We start from the raw sequence: 20,967 nt of genomic DNA on the forward strand, positions 1-20,967 counted from the left end.
TGGTAACATCTAAAAATGCCACCATTGCGTCTTTAAAAATTTCTCACATGCTTGCAAAGAAGAAAAAAACGTTCCAAAATAGCGAGTTGTTAAAAGAAGCATTTTTGACTGTTACCGATTGTTTATTTGAGGGATTTTCTAACAAACATGAGATTATGTCAGCATAATCTCACGTTTTACAATTGTCAAATAACACCGTCACAAGAAGAATACATGTAATATCTCGGTTAAAAACTCGGTTAAAAAGTGACTTGGAAATATGTAACTGGTTCTCTTTACAATTTGACAAGTCAACAGATGTATAAGACACAGCACAGTTAGCAGTTATGGTGAGAATGGTATTTAGTAATGTCACTGTAAAAGAAGATCTACTGAAAATATTACCCATGATAGGACGAACAACGGGTGAATATATTTATAATACATTTAGAATATACACCAAGTCGATAGATATGCCTTTGCACAAGCTGTCTGCAATAACTACTGATGGGGTGCCAGCAATGGTTGGCAATATCAGTGGATTTATTGCACTCTGTAAGAAAGATCATTCATTTCAAAACTTTATGTCCTACCACTGTATTATCCACCAGGAAGCTTTGTGCAGTAAAATACTGCCCTTTGGACATGTTATGAAAATTGTTACAAAAATAATCAACTCCATTCAAGCAGCACCGATTTTTCAAGGCTCTATTGCAAGACATTGAAGATAAAGAACCTGATCTCATCCTGCATGCTGAAGTATGTTGGCTCAGTAAAGGTAAAGTCCTTACAAGATTTTTAAGCTTCTAATCGAAGAAATAAAAAAATATCTTCACGTCAAAAATGAAAATTTTGATTAACTAAATTACTTTTGCTGGCTGTTGAATTTATGTTTTCTCACAGAGATCATGGAAGAATTGAATTCTTTAAATTTGGAGTTGCAAATTTAAAGTCGCTAATTGCAAATGTCACTAAAATGATAAGCTCTCTAAACTCGTTAAAAGCAAAACTTGATTTGTGGATATCACATCTGCAGATGGGAACTCCCGTTCATTTCCCAAATATGAAAAAAATGGTAGGCGATAGTGAATTTAACTTGTCACCATTTGTTAAACATCTTCAACTGCTTAAAGAACAGTTTGAAAAGAGATTTCAGGAATTTACTATCATCGAGCCAATGATCTCCTTTTTTATCAATCCTTTTACTTGCCAAGTAAATATAATGGAAATAGCTGTATCCATTGCAAAGCTTGTTCAAGTAAATGCTGAAGAACTGGAGCTAGAAATTTTGGATCTTCAGAATGACATTACGCTAAAATCCCATATAACAGATGAAAACTTCTGGAATCTAGTGGATAGAAAAAAAAGTTTCCATTCTTAAAAAGAGCAGCATACAAGATAAAATCATTTTTCTGTTCCACATACCTTTGCAAATCATTGTTTTCAACCATGAATATCATAAAATCAAAATATAGATTTACGACTCACTGATGAGCATCTTGATGATTGTTTAAGAACTGGAATATCATCATATTCTCCTAATTATGAAACACTGGCCAATGAAATGCAATGCCAAAGATCACACTAACTTACATATATATATTTACATTTTTATATAATGTAAACTTTTAAGTACTAAAACATTTGATTATAATGTAAACTTTGTATGTATTCATTTAACAAAAGAATTCAAAAAATTTGCTTGAAAAAATAGATGATGCCCGTCGCCCTACTGGTATTTTAGAATGTGCTCTAGGAAACAAAAAGGTTGGGAATCCCTGCTCTAGAGTAAGTCTCCAATAAACAGGGCAGTTGTCTCACACTAGGTGATGAAATTCATCTCCCACCAAATCCAACCAAACCTAGAATATCATTCTCACATTTGGGTTATGCACCCAAAACTTCCCATGAAATTCATTATTGTATACAGAAGAGGACAGACTACCTCTGTATGCAATCATGAATTTTTTGGGAAGTATGTGTGTGTGTGAGAGAAAAAGAGGGTGGGGAGACACCTACCTGCCCTTTCTCTCACTCACACACACACACACACACACAGATACTATCTTTTGAAAAGTTTCATCCAAGTGATTAAATTTGCCTACATATGATGCTGTTGTATTATAGTTTTATGACCTCTAAAAAAACCCTGAAAGATATTAAAAATATTTTCAATACTTTTAACTGAAATATCTTTGATATGATATGATTCCAGATCTGGAATCATATCAAATGGTGCGAATAGTATGGCCTCCCACATTGAAGGAGGCCATACTATTCACACCATCTGTCATACTTGTTCTTGGATTCATTCATGCTACTTGCACACACAACATCCAATAGCAATCCATTCCAATCACAATATTGTTTATTCTTTTATTCAAGTGTATGCAAACAAAGTTTGCATGTGGAGTATCTTCATCACTAGGCTACTTGTAAGTAGAGGCCAATGACTTCACATTAATTGCCTTAGTATCATATTAATGCAAAGCATATCCTTACAGATGTGTATAAATGCTGTGCATTATGGGAAGGGCCACTACCTAGACCAGTTTCGACCTTTATTGAGATACTGTTAAAGTGTGTGTATTCTTTCCAAAAATGAGTGTCCCAAAGGATTATTTAATTCATTTAATCTTGATTACTCAAAAGATGCTCAGAGGTGGTTCTAGTCAGTGACAGGCTCACCATACAACTGAGCAGTACCACTCATCTCTCAAGGAAAAGCATCAACTGAAGCTGCCTCAACAAAGGCCATGCTAGCAGATATTATACCATAGGCAAGCATCAAATGGAATGCAGTGATCAAGACACTTCAACAGCCCCACATCAATGGGATCCAAACTCAGAAGAGACGCAGGATTGAATTAATGCAGAAGTCATACATTTCCCATATACAAGTGGTGAAAAGGTGTATCATTTTATTATTAGAAAATACTCTGAATCAGAGATAGTTACAGAAAATTTTTTAACTTGGTTATAAGTTAAATTAAACTAGCCATTTATTATTCAAGTGTATGCTAACAAAGTTTGCATGTAATGTATCTTCACGACTAGGTATATAGATATATAAATGCTTAAAAATACAAAAAAAAAAGGAGCCTGTCATATCATTCTGTCATGTTCTATCATCATTTTGCATTATGGTTTAACCAATATGGGTATACTGGCAGCCTATGCTCCTCATTTGTTCAGGTAGATACCTAACAGGGTGCATTACGAGAAGGTGAGGATTTGACATTACGTCAGAAGCCTGGTCATTTCTCCACATTCCTTAAAAGGCTACATGGGGATCTCCTTTTCAGTTATCCAGCTCTGACAGGTTATGAGGAATAAATTAGTGAATCACTGTCTTTTTTCCCCCCCCTACTTATAGGTGCATGTAATGGTTTAATAATGTTTTTAAGCAGTCATGTATGTCATAAATGACATAAAGCATTTATTTATGTCAGCTACACAAATGAAAAAGTTATTCTGAATAGCTTGACTTAAAGGAACATTCCAACCAATGTGGTGATCAGTCTGCACATTAAAAGTTTTTATGTTTCAGCAATGAGATTGTCAAGTTTATGGATAACTGTAATACTAACTAGTATAGTATTTTTCATTTTATCTTTTTTATCAGCTATAACAACAGTAGTGCAAGGTAAGTTTAGCCTGCTGCCTCTTTCGGCGTTCAACACACCATCATCACTAAATTTAATAATTTTAATCTTAGTATGTAATGTTAAGAGGTTTGTGAGGTTTGTCATTATTAACAACGACAGAATAAAAGAATAATTATAATCAGTTTATAATTCACAGCAGAGCACCAAAATGCATCAAGATGTAGCAAGTCACAATGTCATAAATAAACTGAGTTCACGAATACTGGCCATCAATTAATTCAGTTACTAAAAATGTCATTTAAGTGAATGTGGCATCATATAAATGGGCATTAGTGATAATTGAAAAGCATCATATGAGCAGATGATTGTAAAGCAAAGCATCATAAGGTGTGGCATTACTGTACATAAATCATTTGAGGGGAGAGTCAAAAATATGTTGGCTAAGCAAGTAGATTATCAGAACTTTTGTCATATTTGGAATGTTGCAATGGAACATGCATATTACTGATCTTAAAAACATTCATATGTATTAAAAAATATTAACGACATTGAAAATTGCAAATTACTTTCTTAAGTGTTCAATATAAAAACAGGTCTTTGATGTTGGGATGGGGTGGGGGAGTTTTTGTATTAAGAGAGGATTTCTTTTTGTGTTCACACAAAATACTGATTTTAAGTTTTCACTACTAAGTTTGATTAAAAAAAAAAAAAAATCAGCTAATGCCTTTTTATTCCCGTATACGGGGAGTAGGCTAGGCCATTTAGCTCTATCTAACTTTTGGAGACTGAGTGGGCAGTTCAATCTCCACTGGTACCAATCAGAGATAGATGGCCCAAGGCTATCACTAATTAAGCGATACTCAGTGAAGAGAGACGGCTCAAATGTGCCGCCATCTCGTGGTCCTTAACCCTAACACAATATATTTAATGTCTGAAATAATGTGGGTTCTACGGTCGATTTTCTTGAGTTTACAGGACGAAAAACCCAAGTTTCCGGGAGGAAAAACCTGCTTGCCTGTGCCAGAGATCGACTAACTCGGGAACCTGTCGAAAAAAGGCTTAGAAAAATTTCCTCTAGTCGCCGACTAGACTCGAAACCAAGTCTTCCTTCGTGCGGCCAAGCGCTGTGGTTGGCAAACGCCACATCCACTGAGCTACACAGGCTCCTAAGTTTGATTATTATTATTTAATTTTATTTATTTATTTTTGCATGATTTGTGTCATTGTTCTATATGAATTTATTGCTTCAGTCTTGTGCCTAACTTAACTCATATCCATCATGAGATGTGGGAACAAAGGATAGGAAGATAACAGAAGGTGATTTATGGTGATTTGGTGATTCAGGATGTACAAAGTAGTGTTTGCTTGCTTGAGGAATAATAGAGAGCATGGCAGTAGTAAGGAAGCAAGGTGAAAATGTGAAAGAGATAAGATGGTTGATACAAATGACCTGAGAGGTGGTGTGAATTCCATAATAAGAGATTTAAGGGTCAAAGCTGTATAACTGAGAGGAGACCTCCACATAGCCTTTAAAGGAATGCGGAGAACCGACCAGGGCTTCTGACCTAATGTCCAATCCTCACCTTCTCGTGGTGCACCCTGTTGGGTATCTACTTTGATACTGAACGAACGAGGATGGGCTGGCAATTTGGGATTTAGCTGACCAAATTGTATTCTTATTGGTTAAACCAAAATAAAAAATGATGGTACAACATGACAAAATTTCATGCCGGCTGGGGCGTCGCCCAGTTAAACAAGGCCCCCGTTGTTTTTGCCAGGGAACCAGGGCGAACAGCGAAAAGTCAGCTACTGGAACAAATCTGAAAACAAACCCCAACTCAACATCACCAGAGTTAAAGATCGGTACTATCAACGTAAGAAGCCTGAATGGCAAAGAAATGGAGCTAGCTGAGGAATTAGATAAGTACCAGATCGACATAATAGGGGTGACTGAAACAAAAAAGACCAAAACTGGTGAGATCTTTCTGAGCAATAAATACAAAATGTTATATTCAGGCAATGACAATCAAGGAAAAGGAGGAGTAGCCATAGTATTCAACATAAAATACAAGGCTAATCTTCTTGAATGGCAGTCAGTCTCAAGTAGAGTAATGTGGGCAAATATGAGAATGGGGAACTGGACAATGAGACTTATTTGTGCCTATGGTCCCACAGAAGGTTCTACTAAGGTAGAAGTGGAGGAATTTTTTGAGGCTTTAGAAAAAGCAACTGACACAATGAAAAAGGAAAAGTTGGTCCTTGTTGGGGATCTAAATAGTAGAGTAGGAAATGATTGTGAGACATACAAAAATATTTTGGGAAAATTTGGAGAAAAGAGCAAAGCTAATAATAATGGCAAATATCTGTTGGATTTCTGCTCAGGACATGGACTGGTTATTACTAACACCATGTTCCAACATAAAAATGTGCACAAATTCACATGGAGAGAAGAGGCTAGGAATAAGAAAAGTCTCATTGACTATGTTATTGTTGATAGTGATGTTTTCTCCCTGGTGCAGGACACCAGAGTGTACAGAGGATTTGAAATTGGAAGTGATCACTATTTAGTCTTGAGCAGGATAAAATTGAATTTCATATTGAAAAGAATAACATGTAAGAAAGTTTTAAAGCGAATAAAAGTTGAGCAGCTCTCAGGTGTAAACTGTAGACTAAAATACAGAAATATTATTGAAAAGAAAATGAAAGAGTTTGAGAACAGGAATCAAACCTTGGAGATTCAGTGGCAAACTCTAAAGGAAACATTGATTGATTCTGCCAGAGAGGCATGTGGTGAGGTTGTGTGCAAAGATAAAAAAATCAGAACTCCCTGGTGGACACAGGAAGTTAAAGAGGCAGTGAAGGAAAAGAAGAAAGCATATCAAAAGTTCCTGGCAAATAAGTCAGCTTTTACTCTTACAGAATACAGAGACAAATGTAAGAAAGCTAAACAGTGTGTAAAACTAGCTAAACAAAAGTCATGGGAGGACTTTGGCAAGAATATAGAAAATAAATATCAAGAAGGTGGCAAAATATTCTGGAGGTTGTTGAAGAAGCTTAGGAATGGAGGAAAGAATGCTGTAAAAGGAATTAGAGATGATAAAGGTGAAATGAAAACAGGAGAAAAAGATATCCTTGAAGTATGGAGTAATTACTTTGAAAAACTGCTAAATGAAACAAGCAGTGATGACAGCACAGTGATAAAAAACACTGACCAGGCATGCAGTCAGGAATACATATCCATACTTGAAGTAGAAAAAGCCATCAAAGGCTTGAAATGTGGAAAGGCAGCAGGAGTAGATGATATTCGACCAGAAATGCTGAAGTATGGTGGTATAAGAGTCTTACAGTGGCTGCACTGCATAGTTCAGAAAGCCTGGACAGAGGGACGAATTCCCGATGATTGGAGTAGAGCTCTCATAGTACCCATATATAAAAAGGGAAATAAAACTGAATGTGAGAATTACAGAGGTATTTCCCTACTGAGTGTTCCTGGCAAGATCTATGCAAGTATACTTGAGAAACGGTTGAGAAGAATTGTGGAAGAAAAGCTTGGTGAAGAACAAGCTGGATTGAGGCCAAATAGAGGCTGTCAGGATCAGATCTTCACTTTACGACAAATAGTCGAGAAAGCATGGGAATATAACAAAGATCTGTATTTAAGTTTTGTTGATTTGGAAAAGGCATATGACAAGGTGCCAAGAGAGAAGCTATTCAATACACTGCAGTTATATGGTGTCAATGGGGCATTATATCAAGCAATACTTAGTCTTTATTTGAGTTGTGAGTCTGCAGTTAGAATTGAAGGAAGTACAGGAAGATGGTTTAATGTTAAATCTGGTGTGAGACAAGGATGTACGTTACCCCCTCTGTTATTCATTATCTATATGGATCACATTATGAAGGAATGTGGTATTAAACCTGATATCAAAATTGGAGATGTTAATGTCAGCTCTTTGCTTTATGCGGATGATGTTATACTTCTAAATAAATCCGCTACAAGTCTGCAAGATTCTCTGACTAAATTGAATAGCTGTTGTAATAGATATGGTATGAAGGTCAGCAATAAAAAGACAAAGACAATGAAAATAGGCAGAATCATTGAAAATGTCAACTGTGTTGTGAATGGAAAACCTGTGGAACAAGTAAAACATTTCAGCTACTTAGGCACAATTTTTACTGAAGATGGTAAACTAAATATAGAAATAGACAACAGAATCAGCAAAGCTGGTATCGTGGGAAGTCAATTGAATAAATTCATATAGAATAAGAAAGAAATTAGTCGGAACACTAAATTAGCTGTATACAAGACTGTGTTCAAACCAATTTTAACTTATGGATCTGAGAGCTGGGTCAGAAGTAAAACACTTGACCAAAGACTAGAGACCGCAGATATGAGAGTCCTGAGAAAGATTAGAGGCGTGAACAGATGGCATCAATGGCAATATCATATTAAAAATGAGGATATTAGGAAAGAACTTGACATTGTCAGCATCCAGGAATGCGTTAGCAGAGCTAATCTCAGATGGTATGGTCACTTAAATAGAATGGGAGAGGAAAGATTAGCAAAACAAGTGTTCTCTGCCAGGTTGGCAGGAAAACGACCCAGAGGAAGACCAAGATATAGGTGGATTGATACGGTGCAAAGTGCCTTAGACGACAGAAATATAAGATCTGATAATGTTGGAGTCTTGACAAGTAACAGACTGATTTGGAGGAAAATTGTAGATAGGAAGTTAGTAATGATGTAATTTTTTCATGTAGCACTGTCATATCCTGTACACCCCTTGAGGGTACATGGCAGGAATTTGATGATGATGATGATGATGATGAGATTTAATGTTAGGAATTGTGAAACAGAAAAGTGTAAATGGAAAGAGTCTGTGGCCTCAGTATGATAATACACAGTAGAGGAGAAGAGCAATGATAATGAATGAGATGATAGTTAGGATGTGTAGGAATAGAGGTCTGGAATACTTGGAGGGTATTTGAGGACAGAAGAGAACTGTCTGCAAGTGATGACTTGCATTTGAAAACAGAAGAATGCACACCTTTTTTCTGTTTTTTAAGCAGTTGAGTGTATTAGCTCAGGGAAGCTAGAATTACAAGGATAGAAGGTGGCAGAGATGAAATAATATGAGGATAGTCTTGGAAAAATGTGAGAGTGTATACCATATTGCAGAGCTAAGTGGAATCTGCAGTGAACAATAACAATTATATGAATACTGAACGATGCAATAGGTTTTTTTTTTATGCAAATACTAGGAGCATTAGGAATAAAGGCAATGAGTTTGTGGCATTGATTGACTTGGCCTCCCCAAAGATAGTTGGTATCATTGAAATGTAGTTGACGGAGGAGGATGCACTGATAGGGATAGAAATTGAAGAGTATAACATATTTTTGCAGGAATAGGAAAATCAAATGTGAACATAATTCATTTCTTATGGTAAGAGATGACCTGTGCCCTTTCAAGATGGAAATCAGAGGAAATTACACTAATAGCTTGGAGTATGTGGGATGAAGTAGAATTGTATAGGACAGGATATTTAGTGGCATGTTGCTCCAGGAAATGTTTAGGCAAATTAGTTTGGCAATCATAGATTCAGTGATCATTATGGGGGGAACTTTAAGTATAGCTGTATAAACTGGGTATAGGAAGCAGCACATAAGAACTGCATTTTTGAACTTGAGGAACAAATATCAGGCAGCATGAGGATCAACAGTTTTGAACTTGGGTCATAGCATTAGAGAATCTTATTGTGACTGAGATGTGATGTAGAAGTAGAAGCATCAAGATAGAATGAATTTATGTGGAAGTATGATTCAGGTAACTATTAGAATCTAGAATTAGAATATAGTTTGAGGCAATGCAATGGATAAAAGAATTTGAAGGGAAGAGAGGTTCCCATGCACTCTCAGTAATGCATGAGAACTAGTTAAGAAAATAGTAACAGTAATGTGGATCATATACTTTTAGTGAAGAAGATGAAGAAATTTGGTGTAAAATGGGTGATTAGAGAAATCAAACAAGAATTGTAAATAAAAAAAGAAGTTATGGAAGGCATATGAAGTGATAAGTGAAGAACAATTGCATGAAGAACATATAGTTCATTCTCTTGTGTCCTCTACACTTAAGTTCCTCATGATAGATAGAAATTTTGCACAGGTGCAGAAGGTAATCCAGAGCATGGCTGCCATACTGAGGAGCATATTGACTAGCAAAGATAAAAGAGTGGTTGTGGTTCCATTTGTATAAATCCACTAATCAAACCATATGTGGATTACTTTGCTCAGATCTGGTCACCGGAATGGATAGAGATTAAATAACCTTGGAGAGGCTACACATAGACAAGATTGTGACTATAATGTTGGTTGAGACTAAAGGCATGCAAACTACAGAATTTGGCAGTAGAAGATGAAGTAGACATATAATTGAGAGATTTAAGCAGCTGAAAAGCATTTGCCAGATTGACACTAAGAAAATTTTTCATATTGCTGAATGAGGAGAAGGAACTAGGAAGTGATAAGTAACAGGTTGAGAAGGAAATTTTTTGCTTTGAGATTTATACACAGCACTTCTTCCTCATACATGTATAATAGATAATAAGGTAGGAGAATGGAGTGCATTGCCTGAGAGGGTAGTACAATAGACTGTTTTCTAGCACAGACCTCCTATTATGAGTTCTATGACTCATGGAGCAGGAATAATAATAATAAGTATTGAGTTTTTTTTCCTCCAATGAAAGAGAAAAGTCTGTTCATAACTGTTATTTCATTGGTTAGGATAGATGGAAGAATACTTCTCCTCCTCCTTAGTAGGGCCGAAGCCTCTACTGCTGAGTAACATTTTTAAAATAAAGTATATTCCTGACAAGAAATTATATTCTTACTTTTATATTTATTTTATCAAAGCATGAGCAAACAAACTTTATGTGCAAACAAAAGTTTGCACTCCTCATGACCTATGCCACTTGTATATAGATGCAGTTGACTTCACCTCAAGTTGCCCTAGTATTGCATACTGCACAGCATTCCTTTCTCACAGTATTCTGACTAGTTTGGACTGTATACATTATTGTACTACTTGCATATGAACATATCTTCTGCCACTGAGCTAGTTCTCAGTATCTCCACTCGTCTAGTCCCTACTGATGAGCCCTCTATAAAGGCTGAATCTGAGTAGTTAACTTTCCTATAAATTTTCTGTATAAAGTCTGAATACTTAACTTTCTCATAATATATCGAATTATACATTCACAAGAAGGGAATGTGTTGTTCATTATGGGATAGTAGGACAACTTGATATTTATTGGATAAAATAGTGATAACAGGAAGGATATAATTTCTTAAAAAGTATTATTTAAATTTTCTTCCCAACAACAAAAGCATAGTTTTTAGTGGTTTACAGAAGTAAACCACTAAAAAGTCTTTTTTTGAATGCCTGGTTTTAGACATTTCATTCCTTAGTCGTCTTCAGCTGTACTACTGTATCATTCTGCAATTTCCCTAATTTGCCATTCTCATTATATGTATGTGATAGTGCCTTTTGTTAGATTCTTCTTATGCTCTCTGTGTTTTAAAGCCAAGGAATTCTATTTTAAACTGTTATTACTTTCTCCTTATATACATAAATCTGAAAATACTTTTTTTTATATATATTTTAGGAGACTTGAGTTATGCTGAGAGAGTTTTGGATTGGCTTACTAGTCAGGATATGATTGAACTGAAGAATGAAATTGAAGAAGTAAACAGGAAGATGTTTGATAAGCTACTTCAAGAAAAAGACTTTTTAGTGGTTTACTTCTGTAAGAATATATACTTAAATAATACTGTGTTAGACTTTAGAAATGGATCAGATTGCTCCTCTGAATTTATTTTAGTTTAGTAGTTATTTTATTAGAAATGTGTACTTTATTTTTCATGCTGTGTATGGTTAAGCATATTATCATTGAAGTTTGGAGTTTGACTATGTCAAACTCCAAACTCCTAGAATAGTCATCTACTCCTAGCATTTTATTTTGTATGAGGTTCTCATCATCATCAAAAATCTGATATGTGCCCTCATGGTCTATGCTGGATACTGTGATGTTACTACATTAAAATTTTCCATTAACTTCCTACAGTTTTCTGCCAAATTAGTTTATCATCTATCAGGATTCCAGTACTGTCAGATCTTATATTTCGGTCTTCAAAGACATTTCTAACTACATCATTCCACATAGATCTTGATCTACCTGTGAGTCTTTCCCTGCCATTTTAGTATAAAACACCTATTTTACTAACCTTTAATTTTTCTGTTTGAGTGACCATACCACTTGAGATTAGCTCTGCTCATACAAATTACTGAATGAAAAATTCCTTCATAAGATCTTCATTTTTAATATGATTCTGCCATTAATGTTCACTCCCCTAATTTTTCTCAGCACTCTCATATATGCAGTCTCTGGTCTTAGGCTCATCTGTTTATTTCTTACTCATTCTTTCAGATCCAAAAGTTGAAATTGGTTTGAAGACTGTCTTGTACAAGGTGTGACAATTTAATTCCCAGGACGGTCATGTAGTGTATCATCCGTGTAGTGATTTGGTTGGAGGCACATGTGTAATTGTCTTTGTACATGTTTTAACTAATTCGTGTTTAAACCTCAAGCCAATAGAGCCATTTGCTAGTTAGCTATTGCAAAAGTAATAGAGATCTGTGTGTAAACTTCATCGTAAAAATATGTAATCAAAATTTGGAGCAGCATGTTAACATCACATTTTAACATGCTAACATCATAATATCACATTTGTAGTTCAAGACCATTGTGATTAAAGAAACAAATCCCTTTGTTTCTTTAATCACAATTAAAAAAAACAAATCCCTTTGTGATTAAAGAAACACACCAGGATAGTCCATTATGAATTCATAATTCATTGAACAGGGACAAACAGTCAACCAACAATGCTATTTAAAGGTGCTGAAAAGATAAGATTATGTTCAGAGAAAAAGACCTGAATTGTGGCCTGAGAAGTGGATCATCCATCATGACAATGCACCAAGCCCGCTCATCGTGAGAGAGTTTCGTGCCAAAAATTAATTACCGAATTAGGTCATCCTGATTATTCACCAGACTTAGCTCCCTGTGATTTCTGTCTGTTTCCAAAATTAAAGACTGCGCTAAAAGGATGAAGATTTTCTGACATCACTGATATCCAGCATAATATGATAAAGGAACTCAAGAGTATTCCGGAAAAAGAATTCCAGGCCTGTTTCCAAAAATAGGACCACTCTAAACCAGTGTATAAATGCACAAGGGGACTACTTCTAAGGTGATAGTAGCCACTAATGTATAGTTCAGAACATAAGTTTTTTACAGGTGCATTCTGGGAATTGTCACACCTCATATACTGCTACTTTACTGTTTTGCTAATTTGTCTTTCTTATTCCATATAAATATATTCAGTTGACTGTATTTGTGTCAGCTTTGCTTGTTATTTTATCTATTTCCATATTTAATTTTTTATGTTCACTAAAATCTGATGAAGCAGACATTTTTAATATTCCTGCCAGTTGTCTTTTTATTGATGATTTTTATAACAAATTTCTTACAGCAGCTGTTCAGTTTGTTTAAGGAATCCCACAGACTTCTGCTGACTTTATGAGTATAACATCATCTGCATAAAGCAGACAGCTGATATTAACATCTTCAACTTTGATATCTGTTGCCTGATATCAGACCACTTTTCTTTATAATGCAATCCATAATTGCAGGCGTGGCCAACTTCATTCTATGCGAGGGCCAATATATGATGAGTGGTAGCATCACTGGCTGCACACTTTTAGGTAGAACTTAAATAAAAATAAACTCTGCATTTTTTCAAGGCAATATTGAATTACTATGATATGTATTGAATTACTATATTTGTTAAATCATTTTACTGGTGTTTTAAGGATACTTGTGACATAAAGACTGAATAATATAAGCATAAACACAAGAAAGATATTTAATTAACCAAATAAAAGAGAAAGAAAACTTTCTCTTTTTCAAGAACGTGATTATAATCCAACCAACAGACAACTAAAGAAATTAAATTCTCTCTTAGATGAAATCATCAGTTTAGATAGAAACACAATTGAAAGACTTAAAACTCATTTTGCAAGACCTCCTAAATTTTATGGTCTTCCTAAAATACATACCTTATAGCCAAATATCTAGCTAAATTATTGAAATCTCACATAGGTAACTCTAGTTCCTTTCTAAAAAACTCCTGATTTCTTAGAAAAATTGAAAAATGTCTCATTGCAACCTACAGACCTTATGGTGAGCTTTGATATAGAATCTTTATATACAAATGTACCTCTCAAGGAGACTTTAAAATTATTTGCTAACATCTTTCCAGAAGACATTATAAAACTATTCGATTTCGTAATACACTCTGGATATTTCTTATGTCAAAACAAATTTTACAGCCAAGTAGAAGGAACGGCCATGGGAAGTCCTCTCTCTCCTGCTTTAGGCCAACTTTTATTTAGAACATCTAGAAAAAGTCCTCTTCTCATCTATTTTCCCTCAACCATCCTTTTGGGTAAGATATATAGATGGCATCTTTATTGTATGGCTGCACAACAAAGACTCCTTATCTTCTTTTTTAAACAGTATCAATTCCTTACATCATCATATAAAGTTTACTATGGAAATGGAAGAAAACAACCAGTTATCTTTTTTAGACGTTCTCCTCATCCGGTCACCTTCAAATACTCTTACAACTGCAGTTTACAGGAAACCAACATTCACAGGTCATTATATTCTTAAAGAATCAGCCCATCATCCTTATCAAAAAACAGGAATCATAAAATGTCTAATCAGAAGGACCAAAACTAATTGTTCTACTTCTAATTTTCTACAGAAAGAACTTTCTACTATCCAACAACACATGAAACTCAATGACTTTTCCGAAAAGAGTACTCAACATCTTTTCGATTCTTATAATACACCACAAAACAGCAAAGATTCAATACGTCGCGTTCCAATTCCATACATCTCTGGGATTTCAGAACCTGTCGCAAGAATTCTGAAGAAATATGAGTAAACAGCTACGTATTCACCTATTAACAAATTATCTTCCCATTTTCCTTCTCCTAAAGACAAACGCTCATCTATGTCTCTTCCTGGAGTTTATCAAATTCCCTGCAACTGTGATCTCTCTTATTTTGGACAAACTGGACGTTCTCTTGAAAAAAGAATCCAAGAACATCAATCCTCCATTCACCACAACAAACCTGAAAAATCTGGATTGGCTCAGCATGGGATTGAAACTAACCACAACATCCTTTGGTCAAAAACTCACCTCTTACATAGATCCCATTATAAATTTGAACATTTATTCAAAGAACGCGTAGAGGCCTTACTCCATCGTCCTAACCTGAATCGGAATGACTATATATATATCTATATCAAAAATCTGGGAAAGTCTAATCAGGATAACTCATTAATTCATATTAATTTTATGTTATTTAATATTATTAATTAATATCTTTATTTCAATCATGTCTCTGCTTAAAAATATTTCCTTTAATACTTAGTGATATAACATCACGCGACTTGTTCTATTTTTAAATGATCTATTGTTAGTATTCCACCTTGTGTTTTTTTTTTTTTAAAACTGTTCTTGTAGTGCCACTGAAGATGGTCTGCTATTTCCAGACCAAAATATTTGGTTAATTAAATATCTTGGTTGTGTTTATGTGCTTATATTATTCAAATCATTTTACTACTTGGAGAACAATATAAAATACTTGAAACTGATCACTGTAACCAGAGCAGAGCAAATGACTTTCAATGATGCAGTACTCTGAAGTGCATAGAAATCTGCCACTCCCACTACTACAACTTGCACAGAGAAGCAGTAGATTTTATAAATTGAGTAATCTTTTTAAAGCAATTTTGATTTGGTGTTGAGAATATAAATTGTTTTTAATACAATAGCTAAATTGATAATACATATAATTTAATATAGTTTTTATCCTGCCGCAGCCGCATGCGGCCCAGTGAGCCTGCTGTTGCCCACCTATGATATAGATGATCAATGAGTGAAGTAGTGTTGTCTCACACCTGATTTTGCATCAGACAACCATCTTCCTATACCTCCTTCAATTCTAAATGCTCACATCCACCCTATGATATAGACCATAGGTGACCAACAGCAGTCCCGCGGGCCACATGTGGCCTGTACCGTGATTTTGTGTGGCCCGAGACAGGATAAAAACTATATTAAGTTATATGTATTATCAATTTGGCTATTAGTTTCGACTGCAGATTTTCTGATTGATATACTAGTTATATTCATTATTTCTGATGATGGAAACAATTTATATTCTCAACACAAAATCAAAATTGCTTTAAAAAGATTACTCAATTTATAAAATCTATTGCTTCTCTGTGCAAGTGTAGCAGTGGGAGTGGTAGATTTTTATGTGCTCCAGAGTAATGCATTATTGAAAGTCACTTGCTCTGCTCTGGTTATGGTGATCAGCTTCAGAGACTCAATTTCACAGTTAACAGTGTTATTGTTGCAGTTTGTGTCCCCCTGGTCAGTTACTTCAGCCTTTGTGTACTATGAGTAAGAAACATAAGACCTGTGAAGAAAATGGATCATTTCAGGAGAAATGAGAAAATGAATTTCTGTTTATAAACAATAACGACAACAAACCACAGTGCCTTGTGTGTTTGCAAGTATTGTCTGTGCACAGGGAATATAACCTCAAATGCCACTATATACAGCACCATGCCGCTGAATACTAAGAATACGTTGGACATGTATGTACTGAAATTGTACGTAATTTGAAGAGAAAGGCTAGTACTCAGACATCTATTTTTACTAAACCAACATCAATACAAAAAAGCTCATTCTTGGCATTGTTTGTTGTAACTGCAAAAGCAAAAAAATCCTTATCTGATGGTGAATTTGTAAAACACTGTTCTGTGAAAATGGCACGTGCATTTGGGGGAAATAAAATTGCCAGTGAGTTTGAAAGCGTCCCACTATCAAAACAAACTGTAACAAAAAGAGTCGAGGAAATAGGTTCTCACATATTAAATAAATTAAAAAGTGTTATTACAGATTCAGCTTACTTCTTATTGGCTCTGGATGAATCAACTGACATAACAGATACAGCTCAACTTCTAATTTTCATTCGAACTGTTTCCAAAGACTTTGTTATTAATGAAGAGCTACTAGCATTAGAGTCATTGCATAACACAGCCAAAGGTCAAGACATTTATGATGCAGTTATGAAGGTTGTAAATGTTACTGGTGACATCAACAATCTCACAGCTATTGTGACAGATGGCACCAAATCAATGTGTGGTACTCAAACAGGCTTAGTTGGCTTGCTAAGGAAGGCTGGAATCAATTGCCCTGTATTACACTGCATTATACATCAGGAGGCTCTGTGTGGTAAAATTCTGGAGATAGAGGATGTTATGAAAACTGTAATGAAGTGTGTGAATCTAATTAAGGGTGGTAATCGAGCCTTGACACCACTGCAAGTTTCTTTCTTTTCTAACAGAAATGGAGGCAGAATATGACAATTTAGTGTTTTACACAGAAGTACGTTGGCTAAGCAGAGGAACTGTTTGAAATGGTATTTTGCTTTGAGAAAGGAAATAAAACAGTTTTTAGAGGAACACGAGAAGACAAACAAAGAACTAAACACAAAACTATGGGATCCTCATTTTAACAGCTTGCTCGCCTTTCTAACAGACATCACCACCACATGAATGAACTCAACTTGAACTTACAGGGACATAACCAAACAATCTCAGAATTAGTTGGACACCTAGATGGGTTCATAAGTCGACTGAAGGTTTTTAAATTCACCCTAGTCTGAGGAAACTTTGTGATACTTGGTACATTTCCCTTCCTGCAGGGAGTTGATGGAGCAGAGCAATGACATTGACTTCAAGTTTTCTGTGCAATGTTAGACCAACTTTTGGAGCAATTCAGTAAGCGATTTTCTGACTTCAGTGACATGTGGCCACAACTGACATTGTTTAACAACCCAATGAAATGCGACATTTCAGAGCAGCATGACACTCTTCAATTGAAGTTGTGTAACCTTCAAAGTGACCTCTTTTTTCCAGTCAAGGGTGGAGATAGGCATAGACTTTTGGAAACTGGTACCAAGGGAGAAATATCCTGCATTATGTGATTTCAGGTTGAGAATTACATCTATGTTTGGAAGCACATATGTATGTGAATGCATTTTCTCAACTATGAAGGTGGTTAAATCGTCACAAAGAAACCGACTGATGACCACCTTCAGGATTTGTTATGAATATCGTCATCATTGTTGAAAATCGACTTTGATGAACTTGTTGCCGCACATAAACACCCACAGTGTTCTCTCTAAATGTGTTACATGTAAAAAAAAAAGAAATATGTAATTAAATTTAATTTAACAACTTATATTTAAATCAATCAAGTATTTTATATTGTTCTCCCAATAGTAAAATGATTTAACAAATATAGTAATTCAATACATATAACTGTGGAGTTTATTTTTATTTAAGTTCTGTCTAAAAGTGTGTGGCCCGTGACGCTACCACTCATCGTATATTGGCCCTCGTATAGAATGAAGTTGGCCACACCTGATATGGACTATGCATTGCTTGATATAATATCCTCTGTACCAGTAGAGCACTCAGAATTTAATCTTGAGGGGGTGCACCCCCCCCCCAAGTTGAGTAGACGATTTGGTAATACACACTACGCATCGCATACGACCTATGACTGAGCATCTGCATTGATCGCTAATTCATAAATAGTATAGAAATAGAAAACACGACACAACATAATTTTAATTAGGAAAAGATTTTTGGAAAATTTTCTAGTGTTTTTTTTTTCCTTTTTCTTTGGGGGAAGGATTCATTGCCCCCCCCCCCCCCCTCTGATGCACCAATGCTCTGTACATTATATAATTATAGTTATTTTGAACAGCTTTTCTCTTAGCACCTTGTCATATGTCTTTTCCCTATCTACAAAACTTGAGTACAGATTTTTATTATATATCTATGATTTCTTGACTTGAGCTTAAAAGTGAAAATCTGTTCGTGACAACCTCCATTTGGTCTGAACCCAACTATTCTTATCCAGATTTTCTTTCCAATTTTTCTTAGCTTCCTGCTTAAATCTTACATGAAACTGTAAGGAAATTCATATGCAATTCTCATATTCAATTTTATGAGATAGGTACTATGAGAGATCCACTTTAGTTTTCAGAAATTCAACTTTCTGACCAGACCTTCTGAATTATGCAATGCAGCCACTGCAAAACTTTTATACCTTCATATTTGAGCATTTCTGGTCTAATAACATCTACTCCAGCTACCTTTCTACCTGTCAGTTTTTTTTTTATAACTTTTACTACCTTAAGTATTGCTATATACTCCCGATTGCATTCCTATTTCCTCTTTACTATTTGCTGTCACTCTTCTGTTAATTCTTGATTAATTTAGAACTTTCAATGTAATTACTCCAGACTAGAAATGGTTTGCCAGTTTTCTTCCACATGAAAGAAACTGATAGGATAGAAAAATTTGACTACTCAGCTACTTTCAGGAAGATTCCTGTGTTTCACACCATCTCCTGATGATGTGAAAAACAGGAATTATTTTTATTTAGTGAATAAACTATAACAAGTAATGTATATAATGAAATATTTGAAAACAGGAATAACAATGGAAGATGTGCATTTGCTATCAAGTTTGTTTGCTGGTTCGTGGTCTGCTATAACTTACTGGTAATCGTGCATATCGTGTTGAATTAGAGAAGACAGACATGATGTAAAATCATCTCTCATTTTTTGGTGCATTGTTGAGGATGTTTGATCATTTCAGCTAATTCCTTAAATCTGCTTGAAAAAATATGTAAATCTATGTGGAGCATTTTAGTTTGTTGCCATAAGACTTGATGTGTAAAATTTGTCATAATACTTGATGTTTGGTTTCAGTTGTATGTGTTGCCAGTCCTGATTTGTGTTTCCTTTTGTTCTCTACATTCTTGATGTGTTCAGATTGGCTTACTTCTCCCAACCTGCCTATCTGTCCTATATAGTACAAACCACAGGTACAGTTGCTCTTGTAGACACCAAGTTTTTTTGATAGGTGGATGATAGGTAGTTTTGTTCACATAGTATCCTTGATATTTGATATTTTATCTGTAACTTGACTGTAAGTCTTATTTTTCATGTTCATCCCATTGTCTTGGAGAATGTAGAAATTTGTTGACTAATGTTCTATTGTAACCATATTTTAGTAGGATGGTACTGAGGTAGCTGAGCTTTCAGTTTGTAATACCATTGATATTATATTGAAATATATGATGGATACGAAGCGTATGAGGATGCGTATTTGATCCATAATGGCCGGTAAGGTGGTTAATCTATATTAGTGAAGATTCTGTAGGCTCCTCTATCATGTAGGGAATGAATAATGCCTATTTTTTGCACATTAGCACCAGTTTATTGACTTTATGTACTGAGTTTATGTACTGAGAAATTAAGTGTGTTCTGCTCAGATACTTCTACCAGTGGGTCTAAAAATGGTAACGATCTGTTTACCGCCAATACAACAAAGAATTTAATGTGATGGTGAATAGTGAATAATTATTCAGGTACTTGAGAAATTCTTCTAACTGGGTAATAGAGCCAGACCAAACACTGAATATGTCATTGACATATCTGAGCCAAACAGTGATCATGTTTCCTGTACTGAATTGCTTTTTCTTCTAACCACTCCTTAAACAAATTTGCTAACAAGGGAGAAAGGAAAGAGGATATTCCTAATCCTTCCATCTGTTCAAAGTGTTCTTCTTGGAATTTGAAGAAAGTACTATTAATTAATGCAATGTTTGAAGAGATATACTGTGTCCAGTGGAAATAAGTCTTGTAATAGTTGTAAGGTTTTATTCTTGGTATGTTGGTTAACAGATTAATGGTATCAAGGCAAGCAGATCAATAGGTTCTGTTGTCATGTCTTTGGTATGTTGGTTAACAGATTAATGGTATCAAGGCAAGCAGATCAGTAGGTTCTATTGTCATGTCTTTGGTATGTTCTATGAAGTGTGTCATGTTCTTTACAAAAGAGGTTGTTTTGCTGATGTGGGGACATAGCAGATATTAAATATTTTGGTAGCAATGAAGTTGGAGAATACCTTGCATCAACAATGGATCTCAGTTGCAAGCCCTGTTTGTGTACTTTTGGGACTTCCTATGTTCTTGAACCAGGTAGTATCTTGACATGAGATATTTTTTGGTATCTTCAGACAAGTTCAGCATGTTTTTTTTTTTTTTTTTAATCAAATTATTGGTCTTATTGTGAAAATAACCTGTTGGGTCATGAT

General features: G+C 35.1%; 1 protein-coding gene across 2 annotated transcripts in view; it reads left to right on the forward strand.

The window, feature by feature from the left end:
* Positions 1-20,967, forward strand: part of LOC150094342 (uncharacterized) — a 484,937-nt gene that overhangs the window by 435,734 nt on the left and 28,236 nt on the right. For both annotated transcript variants that reach the window (XM_090412362.1, XM_090412363.1), the window contains exon 29: positions 11,250-11,390. In XM_090412362.1, the coding sequence (XP_090268488.1) occupies positions 11,250-11,390 (141 nt within the window). The remainder of the gene's footprint in view (positions 1-11,249; positions 11,391-20,967) is intronic.

Source organism: Typopeltis vanoorti, chromosome 22 (assembly GCF_054136105.1).
Source record: "Typopeltis vanoorti isolate ZY-2024b chromosome 22, IOZ_Tvanoo_1.0, whole genome shotgun sequence".
Classification (NCBI taxonomy): Eukaryota; Metazoa; Arthropoda; class Arachnida; order Uropygi; family Thelyphonidae; genus Typopeltis; species Typopeltis vanoorti.